We start from the raw sequence: 20,693 nt of genomic DNA, 5'->3' as shown, positions 1-20,693 counted from the left end.
CCCTGTAAAAGTAAAAGCTAATGATAAAGCAATTTAAAAAATAAAACAAACGTAATTTCTGAAGCTGCTGTAATAACTAATAAGCTAAATATTACTGCTATTCAAAATCGTCAACAATAGATTTTTTTACATCTGTAATAGTTGATAGATGTGCAGGGAATTGCACGTGCGATTTCTATTTATAGTATCATAGACTCTAGCCCTGATTGTTATCATAGTGCGTAGTGTATGCGAGAAATCACTTCAAGTTAAGCCACTGAAGCGTGTACATTTGCCGTGTCTGCACGGTGCACGTGTCACCCTACCCAGGGACTATAAATACGCAACGCACAAGACACGAACCACAAACTGTTCTATACTGATAATGCGAATGCCGCCGAGTGAAAATTTGCTGTTTATATATATGATTTGATGGAATTCTCCCATCCCTTACTCGATACAAACTAGGTCATTTCGGGATTAACACATGGCTCAATTGTATTTCAATAATTCACTTGCGCGTAGGGGTCTTTAGCAGTGGGAGGACACGGAGAGAAAACCCACGAGGTTGGACAGGCGAACCTACTCCTATGATGGCTAAAGTTGATCTTGAGTATTAATAAGTGTGATGTATTGTGTTGACAAATTGTTTTCAAATATCGAATTGGACTTTGTGACCTCATCAGCAAAGAAATGGGGTTTAACGTCCTACTTTTTTGCACTAACCGGAAAAATGAAGAAGAGCTCACGCTTGTGCTGTGTGGGACATTTTGCCCGGACAGCAATTGAATTAGATTCCAACTGTTAAGGAATCTTTAACGTGCACACCAACTTGTGAGGGGGGACCATACGAACGACTATATACTGGACCTTGCCAGACCCTCACTCTAAGGAAAACCACCCTGGAATCTCGGAAAAAATTTCTCAACCAACGCAGGGACCGAACTCAGGACCCATTGGTTTGTGAGCTAGCGCCTTTCTCGCTGAGTCACCATACCCTTCCTCCAAAAATCAGTAACGAGGAATGTAAAATTGGGTTTTATAGTTTATTATCTAGAAATACATTTTTTGGGACCATGAACTGGTCCCTAAGGGCTACTCATCTTGTTGTTGTTGTTCTTAGGTGCGATGATCTTTGTTAAAAAGTCAAATGCTCCGCCAATGCATATACGATCGACATGAAACTTCGCAAGCGTTTTCCAAGGACAATTGTGCATGGTGAATTTTGATGTCGCAATTCAAAGATGGCTAAGGTGACGTCATAAACAGTCCCTTTTCCATAGTACGCTGCTACTTGTTTTCTATAATGAAAACATCACCATGTATTTGGCGCTATATAACCCAGTTGGAGCTGACGTGTATTTGATGCTATATTACCCAGTTAGAGTTGACGTGTATTTAGCGCTATATAGCTGGCGTGTATTTGACGCTATATAACCCAGTTGGAGCTGACGTGTATTTGACGCTATATAGCCCAGTTAGAGGTGTATTTCGCGCTATATAGCCCAGTTGGAGCTGACGTGTATGCGACGTTATATAGCCCAGTTGGAGCTGACGTGTATTTGACGTTATATAACCCAGTTGGAGCTGACGTATATTTGACGTTATATAACCCAGTTGGAGCTGAAGTGCCATAAAACTGCATTTTATGAAATCAAACCCGGTTCTTTCATTATTAGATATAATCAACATAATTCAGTCACGGCAGCTTGATTTTAATTATAATTACCTGCAACATCTGTACATTCACTGACGCCAACAAGGATTTAATTACAGATTTAAAAATTCCATCTCTTTCCATTTGGAAGACCGATCAGCATGTTGGAAGTTGGGGATGTGTTTGTGTGCTCTAACGTAACTTGGGCACTCTTGGTTGTTCTCGTATCTTTACTGTGGTGGCGTTCAACATACCCTTGGTCTGGTGTACCCTCTGGCGTGCCGCCAGGACCCAGGCCAATGATACCGATTTTAGGCAACCTTTTACAATTAGAGATCGACCCGCGTAAACAATTTGCTAAATTTCGTAGAAGATATGGTGATTTATTTAGTTTATACATCGGGAATAAACATATCGTAGTATTAAATGGATTTGAAACATTACAGGACCTACTAGTGAAAAGTGGTGACAAATTGAGCAACCGCCCAGAAATAAACTCATTGAAAATGTTGGGAGGATACAAAGGTAATTTGTTCACAGGGCCAGCAAAAAAAAAAAATCCTACATTTCATTAATTTATTTTTTTCGTTGGGTTTGTATTTTCTAGCATTTCTACTTTAAATACTACGATTCGTGAAAATAATACGGAAAGTTCAGTGGTGGAATTTGTCCACAGAAAATCACTTCCAAGACCGAGTTATAGGACTTGGGAAAGGGGGGGGGGGTCATGTGGCTAAGTGGTTAAGACGCTGGCTCACTAGCCTGGAGGTCGGGTGTTCGATCCTTGCATTGGCCGAGAAAGTTCATCCAGATTTTCCGGCGTGGTTCCCCCTTGTCAGTGATGCAGGACGGAGGGCCTGACAAGGACAGCTGTCTAGTCCTTCGGATGAGACGAGAAACCGAGGTCCCGTGTATACATTGGAAGGCACGTAAAAGATCCCTTGGCAGTTGGAATTCGATATAAGAGTAGGCGGTAGTGCCGCTGCCCGGGCAAAATTCCCATCGTAGCACACTGTATGGCGTATACCCGTCTTTATTAGCCAAGCATAGAAGCAGAACAGTAGGACGTTAAACCCCATTTCATTTCATTTCATTTCATTTCATGTTTAGGGTGGGCGATTTTGCCCTTGAAAGTTAAGGTCGATCAGGTAACCGTAATTGTAGGTATTATTTTGAATTTTAGCCCCAAATTTATAAAATAGTTTTTGTTTCTATAATTCGATGTCATAATTCTGAAAAAGTCTCACACAATGTCGGATGTAGGTTTTAATAACGCAGTTAGAATATCAACATTTTTAAAAGCATTCTTTTTGTGGGGAAAGAGAGAGAGAGAGAGAGAGAGAGAGATAGGGAGAGGGAGAGGGGGAGAGATGGGGTTTAATGACCACTCGACACAAACTAGGTCATTTCGGGACTAACATATGGTTCAATTTTATTTCAATAGGGGTCTTTAGCAGTGAGAGGAAACCGGGGGACCCGGAGAAAACCTACGAGGTGGGACAGGCGACCCTACTCCTTGTCACGTACAACCGGGGAATCGAAACCACGCCAGTTGACTCAATGACAGTCCTTTTGATACAGCTCCATCCAACCCATAGAGAAGCTTCTCAATGTGATTAGTGATCTTGCGCATAAAAAGCAATTTGGGTCGTAAATGGTACTTACAACTTTCAGAATGTATTTTATAGATATGTTATCAAGAAATGTAATAATTAATTAGGAGATTAAAAATGGATTATGTAAGATTTAGATAAAAAGATGATTGTTCTTGCGGTAATAATTCATAAATAGATAATGAAAAAGGAATATATTGAAAATTCAATTCAAATTACTTTATTCTGAGCGCAGTTGTAGGTGTTTGAAAATGTAACGTCGATTGTTTATTATGTTATCGTCGCAACGATACTGGACATTCGAGACTTAGACTTAGTCTCGTTTGTCCACTTTTTAGTTAAAATTTAAAATTTCGCGGTGCCTCCTAATCCACTCGACACAAATAGGTCATTTCAGGACTAACATTCATTTCAATAATTCGCTTGCGCGTAGGGGTCTTTAGCAGTGGGAGGAAACCGGGGGACCCGAAGAAAACCCACGAGGTTGGACAGGCGACCCCACTCCTTGTCACAAACACCCGGGGGAATCGAAACCACGCCAGGTGACTCAATGACAGATCTTATGATCCAGCCTTCACGTGTTAACCATTCGGTCATCCAGCCCGCCCATTAGTTCAGTGGTTCTCAACCATTTTTTGCCGACGGCACACCTTCGAACACATGACAAAAGATAGCGGCACACCTGGCTAAATATATATTATGAAAAATATTTGAATTTTGCAAAATAAAAACATGCTAAGTGAGACGGTATACACTAGACACCAGTGAATACTCAATTGGGATCACGTGGTTTTTCTCATTTTCAAAATGTCGCTGCACACTTAGGAAGATGTCGTGGCACAAGTTATCGATGTATTTTATCCAAATGTGACTCTGTTTTCTTTTAAGGTATTGTCTCGACGTCTGGCAAATTATGGCGAGAACAAAGAATGGTTTCACTGGCTTTGCTTCGTAAACTCGACTTCGGAAAACAATCAATGGAGGCCACGATACAAGAAGAAAGTGTTTATTTATTGGACGCCATTCGTAAAGAAAATGGAAATGCCTTTGATCCAAATCCTTTGATAGGAAACGCGGTGTCCAACATAACATGTAACATGATATTTGCTCAAAGATATGAATATGACAATGACCACTTTCAGTTGGTTTTGCGCATCATCACCGAAACCTTAAGCACGGTTGGAACTTCGACGGCCATGAGTTATTTCCCGTTTCTTGAGTACTTACCGGGTGATGTTTTTGGCGTTCTTAAAGTGAAGGCAAGTGTAAAAAAATTCAACGAAATCATTGTTACTCCAATGATAAAGCATAATATTGATAATTATGATCCCGATAACTGTAACAGCTTTATTGCACTGTATTTAAAGGAAATGTACGCTAGGAAGACTGCGGGTGAAGAAACTACATTGGATGGTAAGTATATAGATCATAATCAACTCTCCATGTCATCGCTAGCCTGCGATATTTATGGGATTAGGATCTGATTTGCTACTCAACTTTCATTCATGATTTAATCATGAAATGGATAATCGAGACTATGTTTTTTATCGTACCGACTTTAGTAATGACGAACGAGGCTAGACGGAAAATTCAATAGCTAAAATCTCGTTATCTAGTTTTTAACTATTATAGTGAGAACTGCCAGCTCTTTATCTAATCTCCCACAATGTATCTTTTGTAAGTACCATTTGTACGCGGGTAGGTTTCACCGTTCTCCCAGTTTCAGATCGGAGCTTAGATAGCAATGCGGGTCCGACTGCACATGCACGTCATCCCAGCGGTCCTGGTGAGGCATTACCCTAGACTATTTGTAGCCAGGAGCTGATCCTTTGGATGGATTCTTTAAATGATTTATTGGGCACTGTAACTTATAAACCACGTATGTGCCGTAATTAGGAAATGGGGGCGGTAAAACTTCTTAATAGCTCATCTATCTCCAACCTACGTTTAAGGAGCCTATCACCTCGACAACAACAACAGCCCAATTCCTCATGGATGTATTTTTGTTCATCACAAGATTTGAGACAAAATAAATGTATTGCTGACGGACGGTGGCCAGTATCGTAATTCTTATTTTAAGAGGAGGTACCTGGTTCGACCCCGGTATTGGCCGAGACGTTAAACCCCATTTCATTTTATATATTGATTTAGCATTTATGATTATGCATTCATATATTTTTATTCTTTTCTATAGTTGAAAATCTACAACACATAGTCACTGAAATATTAGCAGCAGGAACCGAGACGACCACATCAACACTGCGATGGGTATTACTCTTTATGGCAACAAACCCAGATGTGCAAGAGAAGTGTTACCAAGACGTCCAGACACACGTTGGTAATGGCCGATCACCTGCCTTGAGCGACCGGGATAATTTGATATATGTTCAGGCCGTCATTACTGAAACTTCACGGATTGCCGCTGTCATACCACTGGGTGCTCCTCGTAGTGTGACTGAAGACATGTGGTACAAAGGATATCGCTTACCGTATAATTCTATTATTATTACCAATTTGGATTCTGTTTTAATGGATGAAAAGATTTGGGGCGATCCAAAAGTCTTCAGACCCGAGAGATTTATTTCAGAGGATGGTAAATTAATACCCAGAGAAGAACTCATTCATTTCAGTATTGGTACGTTTATTAGGCCCTTATCAAATAATATCACAAACTTAAACATGCATTATGCAAGAGCTAAATCTGACTATTGCAGGTCTTTCTTTAGGACTGAAATTTAATCGAAATGATTAATTAGACAATAATTAACCTGTCCAGACCATAATCAACTCTAGATGGCATCGCTAGCCTGCGATCTTTTGTGGATTATGAGCCGATTTACTGCATAACTTTCCTTCACGATTTAACGATTAAATGGATAATCGAGACTATGCTGTTTATCGTACTGACTTTAGTAATGATGATCGGGGCTAGGCGGAAATTTAAATCGCTTGTAAACACGATGATCGCAGATTTCTTGAGGGCATATGTACGAAAGCCCAGAAGGCTCATTCCAAATTCCAAAATTCCAAATTCCAAATTTCAAATGCAAAATTCCAAATTTCAAATGCGAAATTCCAAATTCGAAACTCGACATAATCACGTGACATTACAATCATCATGGCAGCTGCAGAGAAGATAAGTGTCGCATAATTAGTTGTGTAAAATTACAATTTATTTAAATTCTAATTTGTTTAATTGAGGGGGGCTGCCAATTTGCTATTTCATTGGTAAGACATGAATTTGGAATTTGGAATTTCGCATTTGGAATTTGGAATTTGGAATGAGCCTTCTGGGCTTTCGTACATATGACATCCTTATCTAATATATACGTATTCGACATCCACGTTTTCTTTTACGATAAGCTGCTGTTTGGGGCTATCTTTCGTCAAGTCATTGCATCAGTGTAGGAGTATTTCACCGCATTGAGTGGCTATCTTTTTATTACAATTTTTCTTTTATTAACTTTCAGGAAAACGAAAATGCATGGGGGAAACTACAGCCAAGATAGAGGTCTTTCTTTTCTTTACTCATCTCATTCAAAGATTTAGATTTATAACCGAACCCGGAAAGCCAGCCCCTGGATTCGAAGCCGCTTTTGGAGCTACCAATGCCCCTAAGGCTTTCAAAATATGTGCTATTCCCCGGTAAACACCAAATCAGATCTGAGGAGACCAAATATGTGACGGAAGTCCATATGGGCCAAAAGCGCTTTCTCCGGATGACGTCACATTTTAAGGCAACACCTGATGGGTTTAATCAGTCAGAAACCAGTAAGAACCCCCCCCCCCCCCCCATCCCCCACCACCAGTAAAACCCAGGGCCGGTTTAATAAAGCCACCCCAAGTCACAACACCATGAATGTAGAGTGAAATTGTATTCTATATATATACAAGATGTTCCTGGCGGTTGATTTTCAAAAGATCAAGGACAATATCCGATGTTAGAGCTAATAAAACGCCATCTTGAATATATCATGGTGTCCTATTTTATTTGAATAAAAAGTTTATATCATCTAGTTATTACATATATAAAATGTCTGCCTTTCACATATATCTGAGTACAAGGACCTATACTTAAATCTTGTGTGCATATAATCAAGGCATTGACCGGAAAGGTGGCGGGGGTGGGGGTCACCACACTGGGAACGCCACTGTCAGAAAACCTAATGCTGAAGAGGCGTTGTGGCACGTGAGCAATAGCGCTACATTGAGGAAAATTCATTCATGGAAAATACAGACTGTTACAATGTAGTAATAAAATTCTGATTTTTAATTGAGCTAATTAGAAAGAAACAATTTATTATACCACTATCATCAACATTAGTTTATTATAATTGTATAAATTAAATATTAAAATTAATTACAGATTATATGAATATTAATGAATAAATGTCCTTCGGGAATTAAAGGGCACATAGAATTTCAGATTCGCACGAGCTGTGGAGGGTTGGATGACCCAATGGTTAGCGCGTGCGCGTTGTATCATAAGATCTGTCATTGGGTCAACTGGCGTGGTTTCGATTCCCTGGTCGTACGTGACAACCTTGTGGGTTTTCTCCGTGTCCACCGGTTTCCTCCCACTGCTAAAGACCCCTACGCGCAAGCGAATTATTGAAATAAAATTAAAACCATATGTTAGTCCCGAAATGACCTAGTATGTGTCGAGTGGACGTTAAACCCCATCTCTCTCTCTCTCTCTCTCTCTCTCTCTCTCTGTCTCTCCAGTAAATGTGGGATTTTTTAAAATCAGGAACGTAAATCAAACGGCAACATAAATACAACAGGAACATAAACAATAACATTACACGGTATTAAGTCATCCAGTCATCCAGTCATCCATTCCGCCCCTCTGCGACTGGAATCAGGTGATTCAATTACACCATCTGCACTCGTCTCCCTAAACATGCTTTTCTCCTAAACAGGCGAGAAAATGAATAATAACATCTTATAAGGAACTAGACCTTATCCTATGAATTGAGTTGACTGGAGAGAGAGAGAGAGAGAGAGAGAGAGAGAGAGAGAGAGAGAATGGGGTTTAACGTCCACTCGACACAAACTAGGTCATTTCGGGACTAACGTATGGTTTTTAATTTTATTTTAATAATTCGCTTGCGCGTATAGGGGTCTTTAGCAGTGGGAGGAAACCGGAGGACCCGGAGAAAACCCACGAGGTTGGACAGGCGACATACTCCTTGTCACGTACAACCGGGGATTCGAAACCACGCCAGTCGACTCAATGACAGACTTTATGATACAGTGCGTGCACCCTAACCATTCAGCCATCCAAACACCCCCTAGTTGACTGGTATAAATATACACAGGTAATGGGGTAAGACGCTGGCTCGCTAGCCTGGAGGTCGGGCATTGGCCGAGAAAGTTCATCCAGAATTTCCGGCGTGGTTCCCCCTTATCAGTGATGCAGGACGGAGGGCCTGTCAAGGACAGCTGTCTAGTCGTTCGGATGGGACGAAAAACCGAAGTCCCGTGTACACATTGGCGAGCACGTAAAAGATCAATTGACAGTTGGAATTCGATATAAGAGTAGGCCGTAGTGCCACTGTGCGGGCAAAATTTCCCTCATATCACACTGTATGGCGTATGTCCGTCTTCATTAGCCCAGTTCGGAGCATATAGCAGATGTGGGCGTGGCCTGTCTCTATTTTGTACGCCATGTTTGTTCTACAAATCAAAAACAAGTATGGCGATTATTTAAGACGTTAACTTTTTTTTTTTTAATTATTTCTGTAGTTTTGTAATCGGAGTTCAGCTTTAAGTCCTAAAACGTTTGTAATAACATCACAGTAAGCTCGTGTGCTAAGGTGCTGTCGACTTGGTCACGAACCCCAGTTCTTACTAGCTCACCTCAAAACACATCATTATGGATTAAGCTCACCGTGGAAACAGAATGAGACAACAGCCTCCACTTTCAATATAACAAATTGCTCCAAACTTCGGTTTATAGGAAACCATCCCACACCAAGCAGTATCTCCATTACAAATCGAAGCGCCAGTGACAAACCAAGACAAATATCATCACAACACTCACCAACCGTGCCCTCTCAATATTGTGACCATGCTTTCCGCTTTAATGGAATCTCCAGTAAGTCTTTTCAACATTTAACCTGTACTTCAAGCTGCTAATCATCACAACAATTAATTCGGGGGCGGGGAGGGGGGCGAATAATTAGCACGTGCGCGCTGTATCATAAGGTCTGTCACTGTACAGCGCAGTGGACGCTTACGGCTAGTCCCCGGATCCATTCACGTTTTTTTAATTGTTTGTCTGTGTTTTGCTGAGTATGGTGTCTTGTCCGTGTATTTGTTTTTGTGTAAATTTTGTGTGGCGCAGTCCCCCTGCACTTACTATTGAGTCAACTAGTGTAGTTTCGATTCTCCGATTGTACGTGGCAAGGAGTAGGGTTGCCTGTCCAACCTTATGGGTTTTCTCCGGGTCCTTCGGTTTCCTCCCACTGCTAAAGACCCCTACGTGCAAGCGAATTATTGAAATAAAATTGAACAATGTTTTAGACTCGAAATGACCTAGTTTGTTTCGAGTGGACGTTAAACCCCATTTTTCTCTCTCCACAATCAATTCAACTAATATCGCCCAGAAACTTTACCTCAAAGTCAATAAAAAACTGGCCTATTACACATCCGCGTCAGCATACCATTTAATATTAACAGTTCATCCTATCCCATTAGACGAATATGGCGCATCTAAATGATATTATGGCGCATCTAAATGATATCACGTAATGAATATATTAAAATGATGGCGTTGAGTGTGTTTATGGTTACTTACAATCTGATAGGTTGCTAAAAGTTGAGAAAGGCTTAAATAAGGCGGTTTTACATGCATAGTTCATATCGAGGTCTAATACCAAACTGAAATCGTCGTTAAAAAATTACTCGTGTGGATTGTGGTGGATATTCTTTCTCTAATTTCCACATGTTAGAGTGTCTCCTAACTGCCTAGTATGAAGCATTTGAACTGTAAAACAGACGAGGGGGGTTGGATGGCCGAATGGTTAGCACGTGCGCGCTGTATCATAAAGCATGTCATTGAGTCAACTGGCGTGGTTTCGAATCCTCGGTTGTACGTGACAAGGAGTAGGGTCGCCTGTCCAACCTCGTGGGTTAACTCCGGGTCCTCCCACTGCTAAAGACCCCTACGCGCAAGCGATTTATTGAAATAAAATTAAACCATATGTTAGTCCCGAAATGACCTTGTTAGTGTCGAGTGGACGTTAAACCCCATTTCTCCCCCTCTCTCTCTCTCTCTCTTAAAAACAGACGAAAATGGGTCTAAGAGCACGTATTAATTAATTTGAATGTGTGTAAAGGTTTTTTTTTAAATTAATGTAATTTAAATGTGTATAAAGTTATATATATATATATTTAAAGAAGTTATTGTAATTTCTAATCAATTAGGTTGGGTGAAATAAGCGAACAGCCCAAATTGAGTCCATTCTCAGCGTTTTTCTAATTATTATTGTGTCGTTTGTGAATCAGCCATTACTAATGAGTTCATGCAGAATTGATAGAAATGAGAAGGAATGTCGTCGTTTTGGGTCCACTCTAATCTAATCCTACACATGTAGGATGGCTGAATGGTTAGCGTGTGCGCGCTGTATCATAAAGTCTGTCATTGAGTCGACTGGCGTGGTTCCGATTCCCCGGTTGTACGTGACAAGGAGTAGGGTCGCCTGTCCAATCTCGTGGGTTTTATCCGGGTCCTCGGGTTTCCTCCCACTACTAAAGACCCCTACGCGCAAGCGAATTATTGAAAATAAAATTAAACCATATGTTAGTCCTAAAATGACCTAGTTTGTGTCAAGTGGACGATAAACCCCATTTCTCTCTCTGTAAGCGCCATCTAAATAATCAGAAATACCGTCTCAGAGTTCAAGCCCCGAGTTCACAAAGCCTTCTTAGGTTTAAGTTAAGAATTTACTCAAAATTGTTTGTCTTATTTTAACTAAAATATAGCCCTTTACAAAACCTTTGTTGTTTTAATGCATCAAATACATCAATAAGAAACTATGTGCAGAGTTTTGTGGTTTTGGATCAAAGATATTTCTTATAAACAGTGATTTAAGTTGAGTAAATTCTTAACTAAAGCCTGAGAATGCTTTGTGAGCTCGGGGCCTGATTTTATAAATGTTTGGGTAATCCCCCAGATCTAACGCCAAACTTGACGTTGTCCCAATCACTCCCGCCCTTTCTAAAATTCCTGGACACCGCTATTTAAACCATAAAGAAAATGAAATAAATATATTGGGGTTTAACGTGCTACTTTTCTGTGCCAAAAGGCTGCTGAAGGCTACAACCATACACCACAAAACAATGGTTAGGCTGTACTGAACATATAATGTCACAACAATAGAAAGCAAATGGGCCTGTTTCTAAATGTACGCCGACGTGTAAGTGTACACCGGAGCGCGGCTTTTGACCTATCCGAGGGACTAGACAGTCAGGAACTTTTAGGATTTAGCGCCCACTCGACACAAACCAGATCATATCGGAACTAAAATTTCAAAGCTCAGAGGTCTTCTGCAGTGGCGCCCCGAGCTTCTCGATGCCCCCCCCCCCCATTCCCCGTAGGACATTGATTCATTAATATAATCCGTAATTAATTTTAATATTTAATTTATACAATTATAATAAATTGATGATGATAATAATGGTATAATAAATTGTTGCTTTCTAATTAACTCAATTAAAAATCAGAATTTAATTACTACATTGTAACAGTCTGTATTTTCCATGAATGAATTTTCCTCAATGTAGCGCTATTGCTCACGTGCCACAACGCCTCTTCAGCATTAGGTTTTCTGACAGTGGCGTTCCCAGTGTGGTGACCCCCACCCCCGCCACCTTTCCGGTCAATGCCTTGATTATATGCACACAAGATTTAAGAAAAAGGTCCTTGTACTCAGAAATATGTGAAAGGCAGACATTTTATATATGTAATAACTAGATGATATAAACTTTTTATTTAAATTAAATAAGGCACCGTGATATATTCAAGATGGCGTTTTATTAGCTCTAACATCGGATATTGTCCTTGATCTTTTGAAAATCAACCGCCAGGAACATCTACTTTTCTTTGATGGTGTTGTGACTGGGGGTTACTTTAATGAACTGGTTCTGGGTTTTACTGCTTCTTACTGGTTTCTGGATGTTTAAACATACATTATGCAAGAGCTAAATCTGCCTATTGTAGGTCTTTCTTTAGGCCTGACATGGTATCTAAATTATTAATTAGATATTAATTAACTTATCCAGACCATAATCAACTCTCGATGTCATCGCTAGCCTGCGATATTTACTGGATCAACTTTCATTCATGATTTAATCATGAAATAGAAAATCGAGACTATGTAATGATGGTCGAGGCTAGGTCGAAAATTCAATCGCAAAATTCTTGGTTCAGAGTGGATCAATTTGACTGAAATTGTCAGCAAATTCCCTTTACATTATCTAGTTTTTTTTAACTATTATAGTGAGAACAGGAAGCTCTTTATCTAATCTCCCATAATGTATCTTTAACTATGCGTGTTTGTTCGTTTTAAACCCCATCAGGAATTGCGTCTAAATGTGACGTCATACGCAGAAAGCGCTTTTAGCATATATGGAATTCCGTCACGTGCTTGGTCTCCTCAGATCTGATTTGGTGTTTACCGGGGAATAGCACATATTTTGTAAGCCTTAGGAGCACTGGTTACTCCAAAGGCGGGTTCGAATCCAGGGGCTGGCTTTCCGGGTTCGGTTATAAATCTAAATTTTTGAATCATATGAGAAAAGAAAAGAAATGTTTCCATCTTGGCTGTAGTCTCTGCCATGCATTTTCGTTTTCCTGAAAGTTAATAAAAGAAAGATTATAATAAAAAAGGTTGCCAATCAAATCGCTTGACACAGATGCTATGACGCGACGAAAGATAGCTCAAGACAACAGTTTACCGAAAAGGAAAACTTGTCGAATACATTCGCTAAGGATGGCATAAATGCCTTCACCAAATCTGATCTCATCGTGTTTATAACTGTAGCCTCTAGCGTGTTCACATGGAAAAGTGGGCGGGACGTTATGTATTCTGACGAAAGATAAACGTGTAAAATACAGGAAAACGTGTATAATACAGCAGATAAGGATGCCTTCACCAAAGGCATATATAACGAGGCGTTTTATATCGATAGTACTGGGGTGTTGGGAGAGAGAGAGAGAGAGAGAGAGAGAGAGAGATAACTGGGGTTTTAACGTCCACTCGACACAAACTAGGTCATTTCGGGACTTACATATGGTTCAATTTTATTTCAATAATTCGCTTGCGCGTAGGGGTCTTTAGCAGTGGGATGAAACCGGGGGACCCGGAGAAAACCCACGAGTTTGGACAGGCGACCCTACTCCTTGTCACGTACAACCGGGGATTCGAAACCAAGCCAGTTGACTCAATGACAGGCCTTATGATACTGGGATGGCCTAGAGTGCCGCACTTCGACCTCTAGCTGGCCGATCACCTCTGGCTTGTGGTTGTTGTTTCGATCCCTGGTGTGAGCGTATGTGGCTTGGAGATAGGGGTGCCTTCTCAACCTCGTGGGTTTACTCCGGGTACCTCCCATAGGAAAGACCCCTGCGCGTGCGCCAAGATAATAATAATAAAAAAAATACTTGTCTGTGATATCACCTTCTTTGGAAGCGGACGTTAAACAGTAAGAACGACAGCAATCGATAGTACTCGCATAGCCATAAAGCTCCGCAGCAGGTTAAAAACTAACACAGTCTCTACTGCGTTCACAAAGGCGTTAGGGTCGGGGGTGGGGAGTGTAGATTGATATCGTTGGGTTTGGCACTCGTATAACCCCATTGCTCCACAACTAATTTGAACAGCATTGATGTTTATATCCTTTAATAGTGTGATAATAGTAAGTGCAGGGGGACTGCACCACACATACGTAAATGGATCCGGGGGCTAGCCGTAAGCGTCCACTGCGCTGTACAGTCCCGGACCTGTAGTGACACAGACTTCACTCAAATTTGAAAACAATCAGGAATAAAACCCAGAGAAACCATTGTATAATGCCAGCATGGGTCATAATCTGCTATATGTTACAAGAAATATGAATGTAAGCATAATGTAGTAAAATTTAACTATACAAGTAACCACATAGGTGAAATGTATAAAAAAAAAACAGGTAGTGAAAAACTAAAGATAAGGGCTTAAGAAACATACCCATACTAAAAGGAATGAGTTCTTCTCTGGGTATTAATTTACCATCCTCTGAAATAAATCTCTCGGGTCTGAAGACTTTTGGATCGCCCCAAATCTTTTCATCCATTAAAACAGAATCCAAATTGGTAATAATAAGAGAATTATACGGCAAGCGATATTCTTTGTACCACATGTCTTCAGTCACACTCCGGGGAGCACCCAGTGGTATGACAGCGGCCATCCGTGAAGTTTCAGTAATGACGGCTTGAACATATATCAAATTATCCCGGTCGCTCAATGCAGGTGTTCGTCCATTACCAACGTGTGTCTGGACGTCTTGGTAACACTTCTCTTGCACATCTGGGTTTGTAACCATAAAGAGTAATACCCATCGCAGTGTTGATGTGGTCGTTTCAGTTCCTGCTGCTAATAAGTCGGAGACTACCTGCTCCAGATTTTTAACTATAGAAAATATTTAAAAAATATGAATGCATAATCATAAATGCTAAATCACAATATAAAATGAAATGGGGTTTAACGTCTCGGCCAATACCGGGGTCGAACCAGGTACCTCCTCTTAAAATAAGAATTACGATACTGGCCACCGTCCGTCAGCAATACATATATTTTGTCTCAAATCTTGTGATGAACAAAAATACATCCATGAGGAATTGGGCTGTTGTTGTCGAGGTGATAGGCTCCTTAAACGTAGGTTGGAGATAGATGAGCTATTAAGAAGTTTTACCGCCCCCATTTCCAAATTACGGCACATACGTGCCTTCTGAGTTACAGTGCCCAATACACCATTTAAAGAATCCATCCAAAGGATCAGCTCCTGGCTACAAATAGTCTAGTGTAATGCCTCATCAGGACCACTGGGATGGCGTGCATGTGCAGTCGGACACGCATTGCTATCTAGGCTCCGATCGGACATTAGAAACTACCCGCGTAAAAATGTTACTTACAAAGAGAAGGTAAATGAATAATAACGAAGCGTTGATAAATTAAGTTATATTTATAGCACGGCTTTCATGAGTTAACAGGTTTAACCAGAGGCCGAAGGCCGAGAGGTTAAACCTGTTAACTACTAAAGACCCCTACGCGCAAGCGGAAATAAAATTGAACCATGTTAGTCCCGAAATGACCTGTGTCGCGTGGGCGTTACACCCATTTCTCTCTCTCCGCGCCATTTAATAAGTAAACGTTGAAATGGATAATCGAGACTATGTTTATCGTGACTATCTTGTCAAAACGTCAGATACTCATAACTTCGTTCAGAATAACGTAATTTGTCTGACAATTTCAAAATCATCATTTTTCAATATCTATTGTTGAACTATTGTAGGAATGGTAATTGACAATCGTTCGTTCGTGACTATAATGTTCAAGATCATCATATTATCTATAGGTTTGAACTATTATAACAAGGATGGTGAGCTCTTTATCTAAATCTTACATAATGCATTTTCAAGTACACCCTTATAGTAAATACGTACCATCCAATGAAGTTTCTTTACCGGCAGCCTTCCTAGCATACATCTCTTTTAAATACAGTGCAATAAAGCTGTTACAGTTATCGGGATCATAATTATCAATATTATGCTTTATCATTGGATTCAAAATGATTTCGCTAAATTTTTCTAAATTGGCTTTTACTTTGCCAACGCCGAAAAGATCACCCGGAATGTAATCCAGAAACGGGAAATAAGTCATGGCCGAGAATGCTCCAACCATGTGTAAGGTTTCGTTGATCATTTGCAGAACCAACTGAAAGTGGTCATTGTCATATTCATATCTTTGAGCAAATATCATGTTACATGTTATGTTGGACACCGCGTTTCCCAACACTGGATTTGGATCAAAGGCATTTCCATTTTCTTTGCTGATGGCGTCCAATAAATAAACACTTTCTTCTTGTATTTTATCTTCCAGTGATTGTTTTCCGAAGTCGAGTTTACGAAGCAAAGCCAGTGAAACCATTCTTTGTTCTCGCCATACTTTGCCAGATGTAGAGATAATACCTTCAAAGAAAATAAAATATATTCGTTTCGTAAACACTTTCTATACAAGAGAGAGAGAGAGAAATGGGGTTTAACGTCCACTCGACACAAGCTAGGTCATTTCGGGACTAACATATGGTTTAATTTTATTTCAATAATTCGCTCGCGCGTAGGGGTCTTTAGCAGTGGGAGGAAACCGGAGGACCCGGACAAAACCCACGAGGTTGGACAGGCGACCCTACTCCTTGACACGTACATCCGGGGATTCGAAACCACGCCAGTTGACTCAATAACAGGCTTTATGATACAGCGCGCGCGTGCTACCCATTTGGCAATCCACCCCCCCCCCCCCACACACACACACTTTCTATACGCGTTTGAATAAAATTCATTGATAACTGCATGGGCAGTGAGTAAGACGTTGACTAAAATGAAATAAAATTGGGTTTAACGTCCTACTGTTCTGCTCCGAACTGGGCTAATGAAGATGGGCATACGCCATATAGTGTGCTATGAGGGAAATTTTGCCCGGACAGCGGCACAACGTCCTACTCTTATATCGAATTCCAACTGTCAAGGGATCTTTTACGTGAACGCCAATGTGTACACGGGAGCTCGGTTTTTCGTCCCATCCGAACGAATAGATAGCTGTCCTTGTCAGGCCCTCCGTCCTACATCACTGACAAGGGGGAATTCTGGTTTAAGTGGTGTCGAATGAATATAACAGTACTCTAAATTTCACGAAGCGACTAACTGCAAATGGATATTTCCCGGGCATTAGAATATCTTTGCTATGACAAAATATTATATACGGTGCCTGAAAACTTAATTGCAGGAAATATTAAGATTTTCATAACGTGCTAGATCGCGTCCGCTAATAATTAAAGCGGTATCAAACGAACAATCAACTCTATGCAAGACTTAAAGCAGTGGACACATTAGCCATTCGTTCGGTCGAACCAATCGGCGCCGAATTTTATTCGGCCGAATGGGTGGACACACTAGCGGAATGCTTCGCCCGATTCAACCTGTCGATTGCAACACCTTTCACGTCACATGATTAACCATGGCAGTGTCTATGTCTTCAATCTATCACGTGACTTCTCGATATGAGTAGTGATTAGCTAATGAATTCTACATTCAGCCGAATGCTTCGGCGAAGCGGACACACCAGGCGAATATAATTCGGCCGAATATATCAAACCTGTTTGATTCGGGCGAATCATTCGGCCGAATGACAGTGGACACACTTAACTAGGCGAATTTCGACGCCGATTGATTCGGCCGAATCATTCGGCTAGTGTGTCCACCGCTTAAATCTGCCTATTGTTTGTCTTTATTTTTTAACGATAAAGTCAAACGAGACAAAGTCATAACTCTGCTCAGGATAAAGTAATTTTTTGAATTTTTTATACGCCCACATTTTCATGTGGACGTATATTGTCGTCGCCCCTGTCCGTCCGTCCACAATTGTTTGTGGATATTCTGCAGGTCACAATTTTTATCCGATTTCAACGAATCTTGAAATATAGGGTTATCTTCCTAAGATCTCGGTTCCTTTCGATACTGGCATGTATCGGACCGCAACTTCATGGATTATGGCCCCTGATTGTACGAAAATCGCGTTTTTAGCCTGTGAACCCTATAGAGGTCACAATTTTTATCTGATTTTGTTGAAATTTAAAATGGAAGTTTACAACCCAAAGATCTCGGTTCCTTTCCATATTCGCGCATATCGGACCTTACTTCCTGAATTATGGTCCCTGATTGTACGAAAAATCACGTTATTTTTAGCTTGTGGACCCTATGGAGGTCACAATTTTATTCCGATTTAAAAGACCGTGTGAATATATTACTGTTACACCGTAGTGATGGTTGAGTTCGAATTTCGTGAAAATCGGACCAAAACTGACGAACAAAATGGCCGCCCCTCCTGCGCTAATATGTAAAAATATGGTATATCAAGGTTGTGGACTCTCTAGAGGTCACAATATTCACCCGATTTTGATGAAACTTAAAATGCTTGTTTATAACCCAAAGATCCTGGTTCCTGTTGATATTCGCGCATATCGGGTCGTAACTATGGCCCTTGATTGTTCGAAAATCGCTTTTTGTTTAGCTTGTTCTCTATCCATCTCTTGCAAAATGTGGGCGTATCCTCTTTATATAAATCTTACATAATCCATCCTTAACCGCCTAATTAATTACATTTCTTGACAAGTCATCTTTAAACTAGATAAACTTTTAAAGCTAAATTTTATGTGGACAAAGTACAACACTGGAATTTGGGTATTAATTTGACGAACTTTACTCAGTAATTAAACTAAAAAAGCTACAAAATACAATACCCACGAAAAAGAAAAGAATAAAACACAGGGTTTTTTGCTGGCCCTGTGAACAATTTACCTTTGTATCCTCCCACCATTTCCATCGTCTTAGTATCTGGGCGGTTGCTCAATTTGTCACCACTTTTCACTAGTAGGTCCTGTAATGTTTCAAATCCATTTAATACTACGATATGTTTATTCCCGATGTATAAACTAAATAAATCACCATATCTTCTACGAAATTTAGCAAATTGTTTACGGGGATCGATCTCTAATTGTAAAATGTTGCCCAAAAACGGTATCATTGGTCGAGGTCCTGGTGGCACACCCGGCAAGGGACGTGTTGAACGCCACCATAGTAAGGATACGAGAACAGCCAAGAGTGCCCAAGTTACGTTAGAGCACAACAACACATCCCCAACCTCCAACATGCTGATCGGTCTTCGAAATGGAATTTTTAAATCTGTGTCTAGTTACTTTATACATAGGTAAATTTGAAAACCATTGATTCAATAATTGGTGACATCAGTGAATGTACAGATGTTGCAGGTTATACTAATTAAAATCAAGCTGGTGTGACTGAATTATGTTAATTATATCTTAATGAAATGAAATGAAATGGGGTTTAACGTAATGCTGTTCTTTTCCGACTGGGCTAATGAAGACGGGCATACGCCATACAGTGTGCTATGAGGAAAATTTTGCCCGGACAACAGCACTAAAGCCTACTCTTATATCGACTGCCAAGGGATCCGTGGCTCCTTCGGACTGGATTATGACCCTTTGTTGACGCACAGTCAAGTTTCGTTGACTCAACAAAAGTTTCGTTTTCGTGGAGTATATTCTTTACATACTCTCGGAGGTATTTGACTGAAATTTCGAACAGATCCATGAAAATTTAGTTTCACATAATTTATACGTTTTATACGTATTTCCATTACATATTCTCAAACATGTATTGCATGAAAGGGTATCGCTGCCAATATTAAATGCTCTGCTAACATGTCTTTTCCATTGATGGCGTGTAAAAAGTACAATGTACAAAGTAATTGAAATGAAATGGGTTTAACGTCCTACTGTTCTGCTCCTATACTGGGCTAATGAAGACGGGCATACGCCATACAGTGTGATATGAGGGAAATTTTTGCCCGGACAGCGACACGACGGCCTACTCTTATATCGAATTCCAACTGCCAAGGGATCTTTTACGTGCACGCCAATGTGTACACGGGACCTCGGTTTTTCGTCCCATTCGAACGACTAGACAGCTGTCCTTGTCAGGCCCTCTGTCCTGCATCACTGACAAGGTGAAACCACGCCGGAAAATCGGGATGAACTTTCTCGCCCAATGCAGGGATCGAACACCCGACCTCCAGGCTAGCGAGCCAGCGCCTTACCCACTTTGCCACGTGATTCCCCCTTGATAAGCAAAGTTAAATGTAAAACGTCAAATGTTTTATTGGAAAATGCTGTCTTTGACCGTGTCTACATTTTACATTTCCCACATTACAGTTTACATTTGCGCTCTGTCGCATCTCATTTGTCCTTCACGCTTTCTACATAGCATTTACCACACGATATTCAGACAATCAACATGGCAAACTATAAGAAATTGGCTGGACGACCGTGCCTGCAATAAAATCATGTGATTTGTATGACCATGGACCGTAATCGTCTACAGATGCATGGGCAACGAGTTCCTTTGGTTGGATTCTCTGCCGCTCGCGCGAGACACGGCGACATCTCAATGTGCTCAACGGTAAACCCGTACGTAACTAACGTACGAAAATTAAATGGTAGCTGGCTTTTTTTACTTCTCCGCAAGTAGCGTGTTTCAGATGTTCAGAATGCGGTAAACCAAGCGCCGTGCGGTAAACCAAGCGCCGTGAGTTTTGTTTTACGGTATT

The 20,693-nt window shown here is 40.6% G+C and overlaps 2 protein-coding genes across 2 annotated transcripts; one reads left to right on the top strand and one right to left on the bottom strand.

Moving 5' to 3' along the window:
• The first annotated feature begins 4,619 nt into the window (after positions 1 to 4,619).
• On the top strand, positions 4,620 to 6,898 carry LOC126827874 (cytochrome P450 2D28). The gene is made up of 4 exons (XM_056102340.1): positions 4,620 to 4,662; positions 5,444 to 5,583; positions 5,728 to 5,884; positions 6,720 to 6,898. Exons 1-4 carry the CDS (start codon positions 4,620 to 4,622, stop codon positions 6,896 to 6,898), a joined length of 519 nt encoding a protein of 172 aa, XP_055958315.1.
• Positions 6,899 to 12,929: 6,031 nt separating this feature from the next.
• On the bottom strand, positions 12,930 to 19,091 carry LOC126827875 (cytochrome P450 2D3-like). The gene is made up of 4 exons (XM_050557442.2): positions 18,866 to 19,091; positions 16,418 to 16,480; positions 14,481 to 14,543; positions 12,930 to 13,108 (listed from the first exon to the last, which is right to left on the bottom strand). The coding sequence occupies exons 1-4, from the start codon at positions 19,089 to 19,091 to the stop codon at positions 12,930 to 12,932; spliced, it is 531 nt and encodes a 176-aa protein (XP_050413399.1).
• Positions 19,092 to 20,693: the final 1,602 nt, after the last annotated feature.

This window comes from Patella vulgata, chromosome 7 (assembly GCF_932274485.2).
Source record: "Patella vulgata chromosome 7, xgPatVulg1.2, whole genome shotgun sequence".
Taxonomy (NCBI): Eukaryota; Metazoa; Mollusca; class Gastropoda; family Patellidae; genus Patella; species Patella vulgata.
This window is presented reverse-complemented; position numbering and strand designations above follow the sequence as displayed.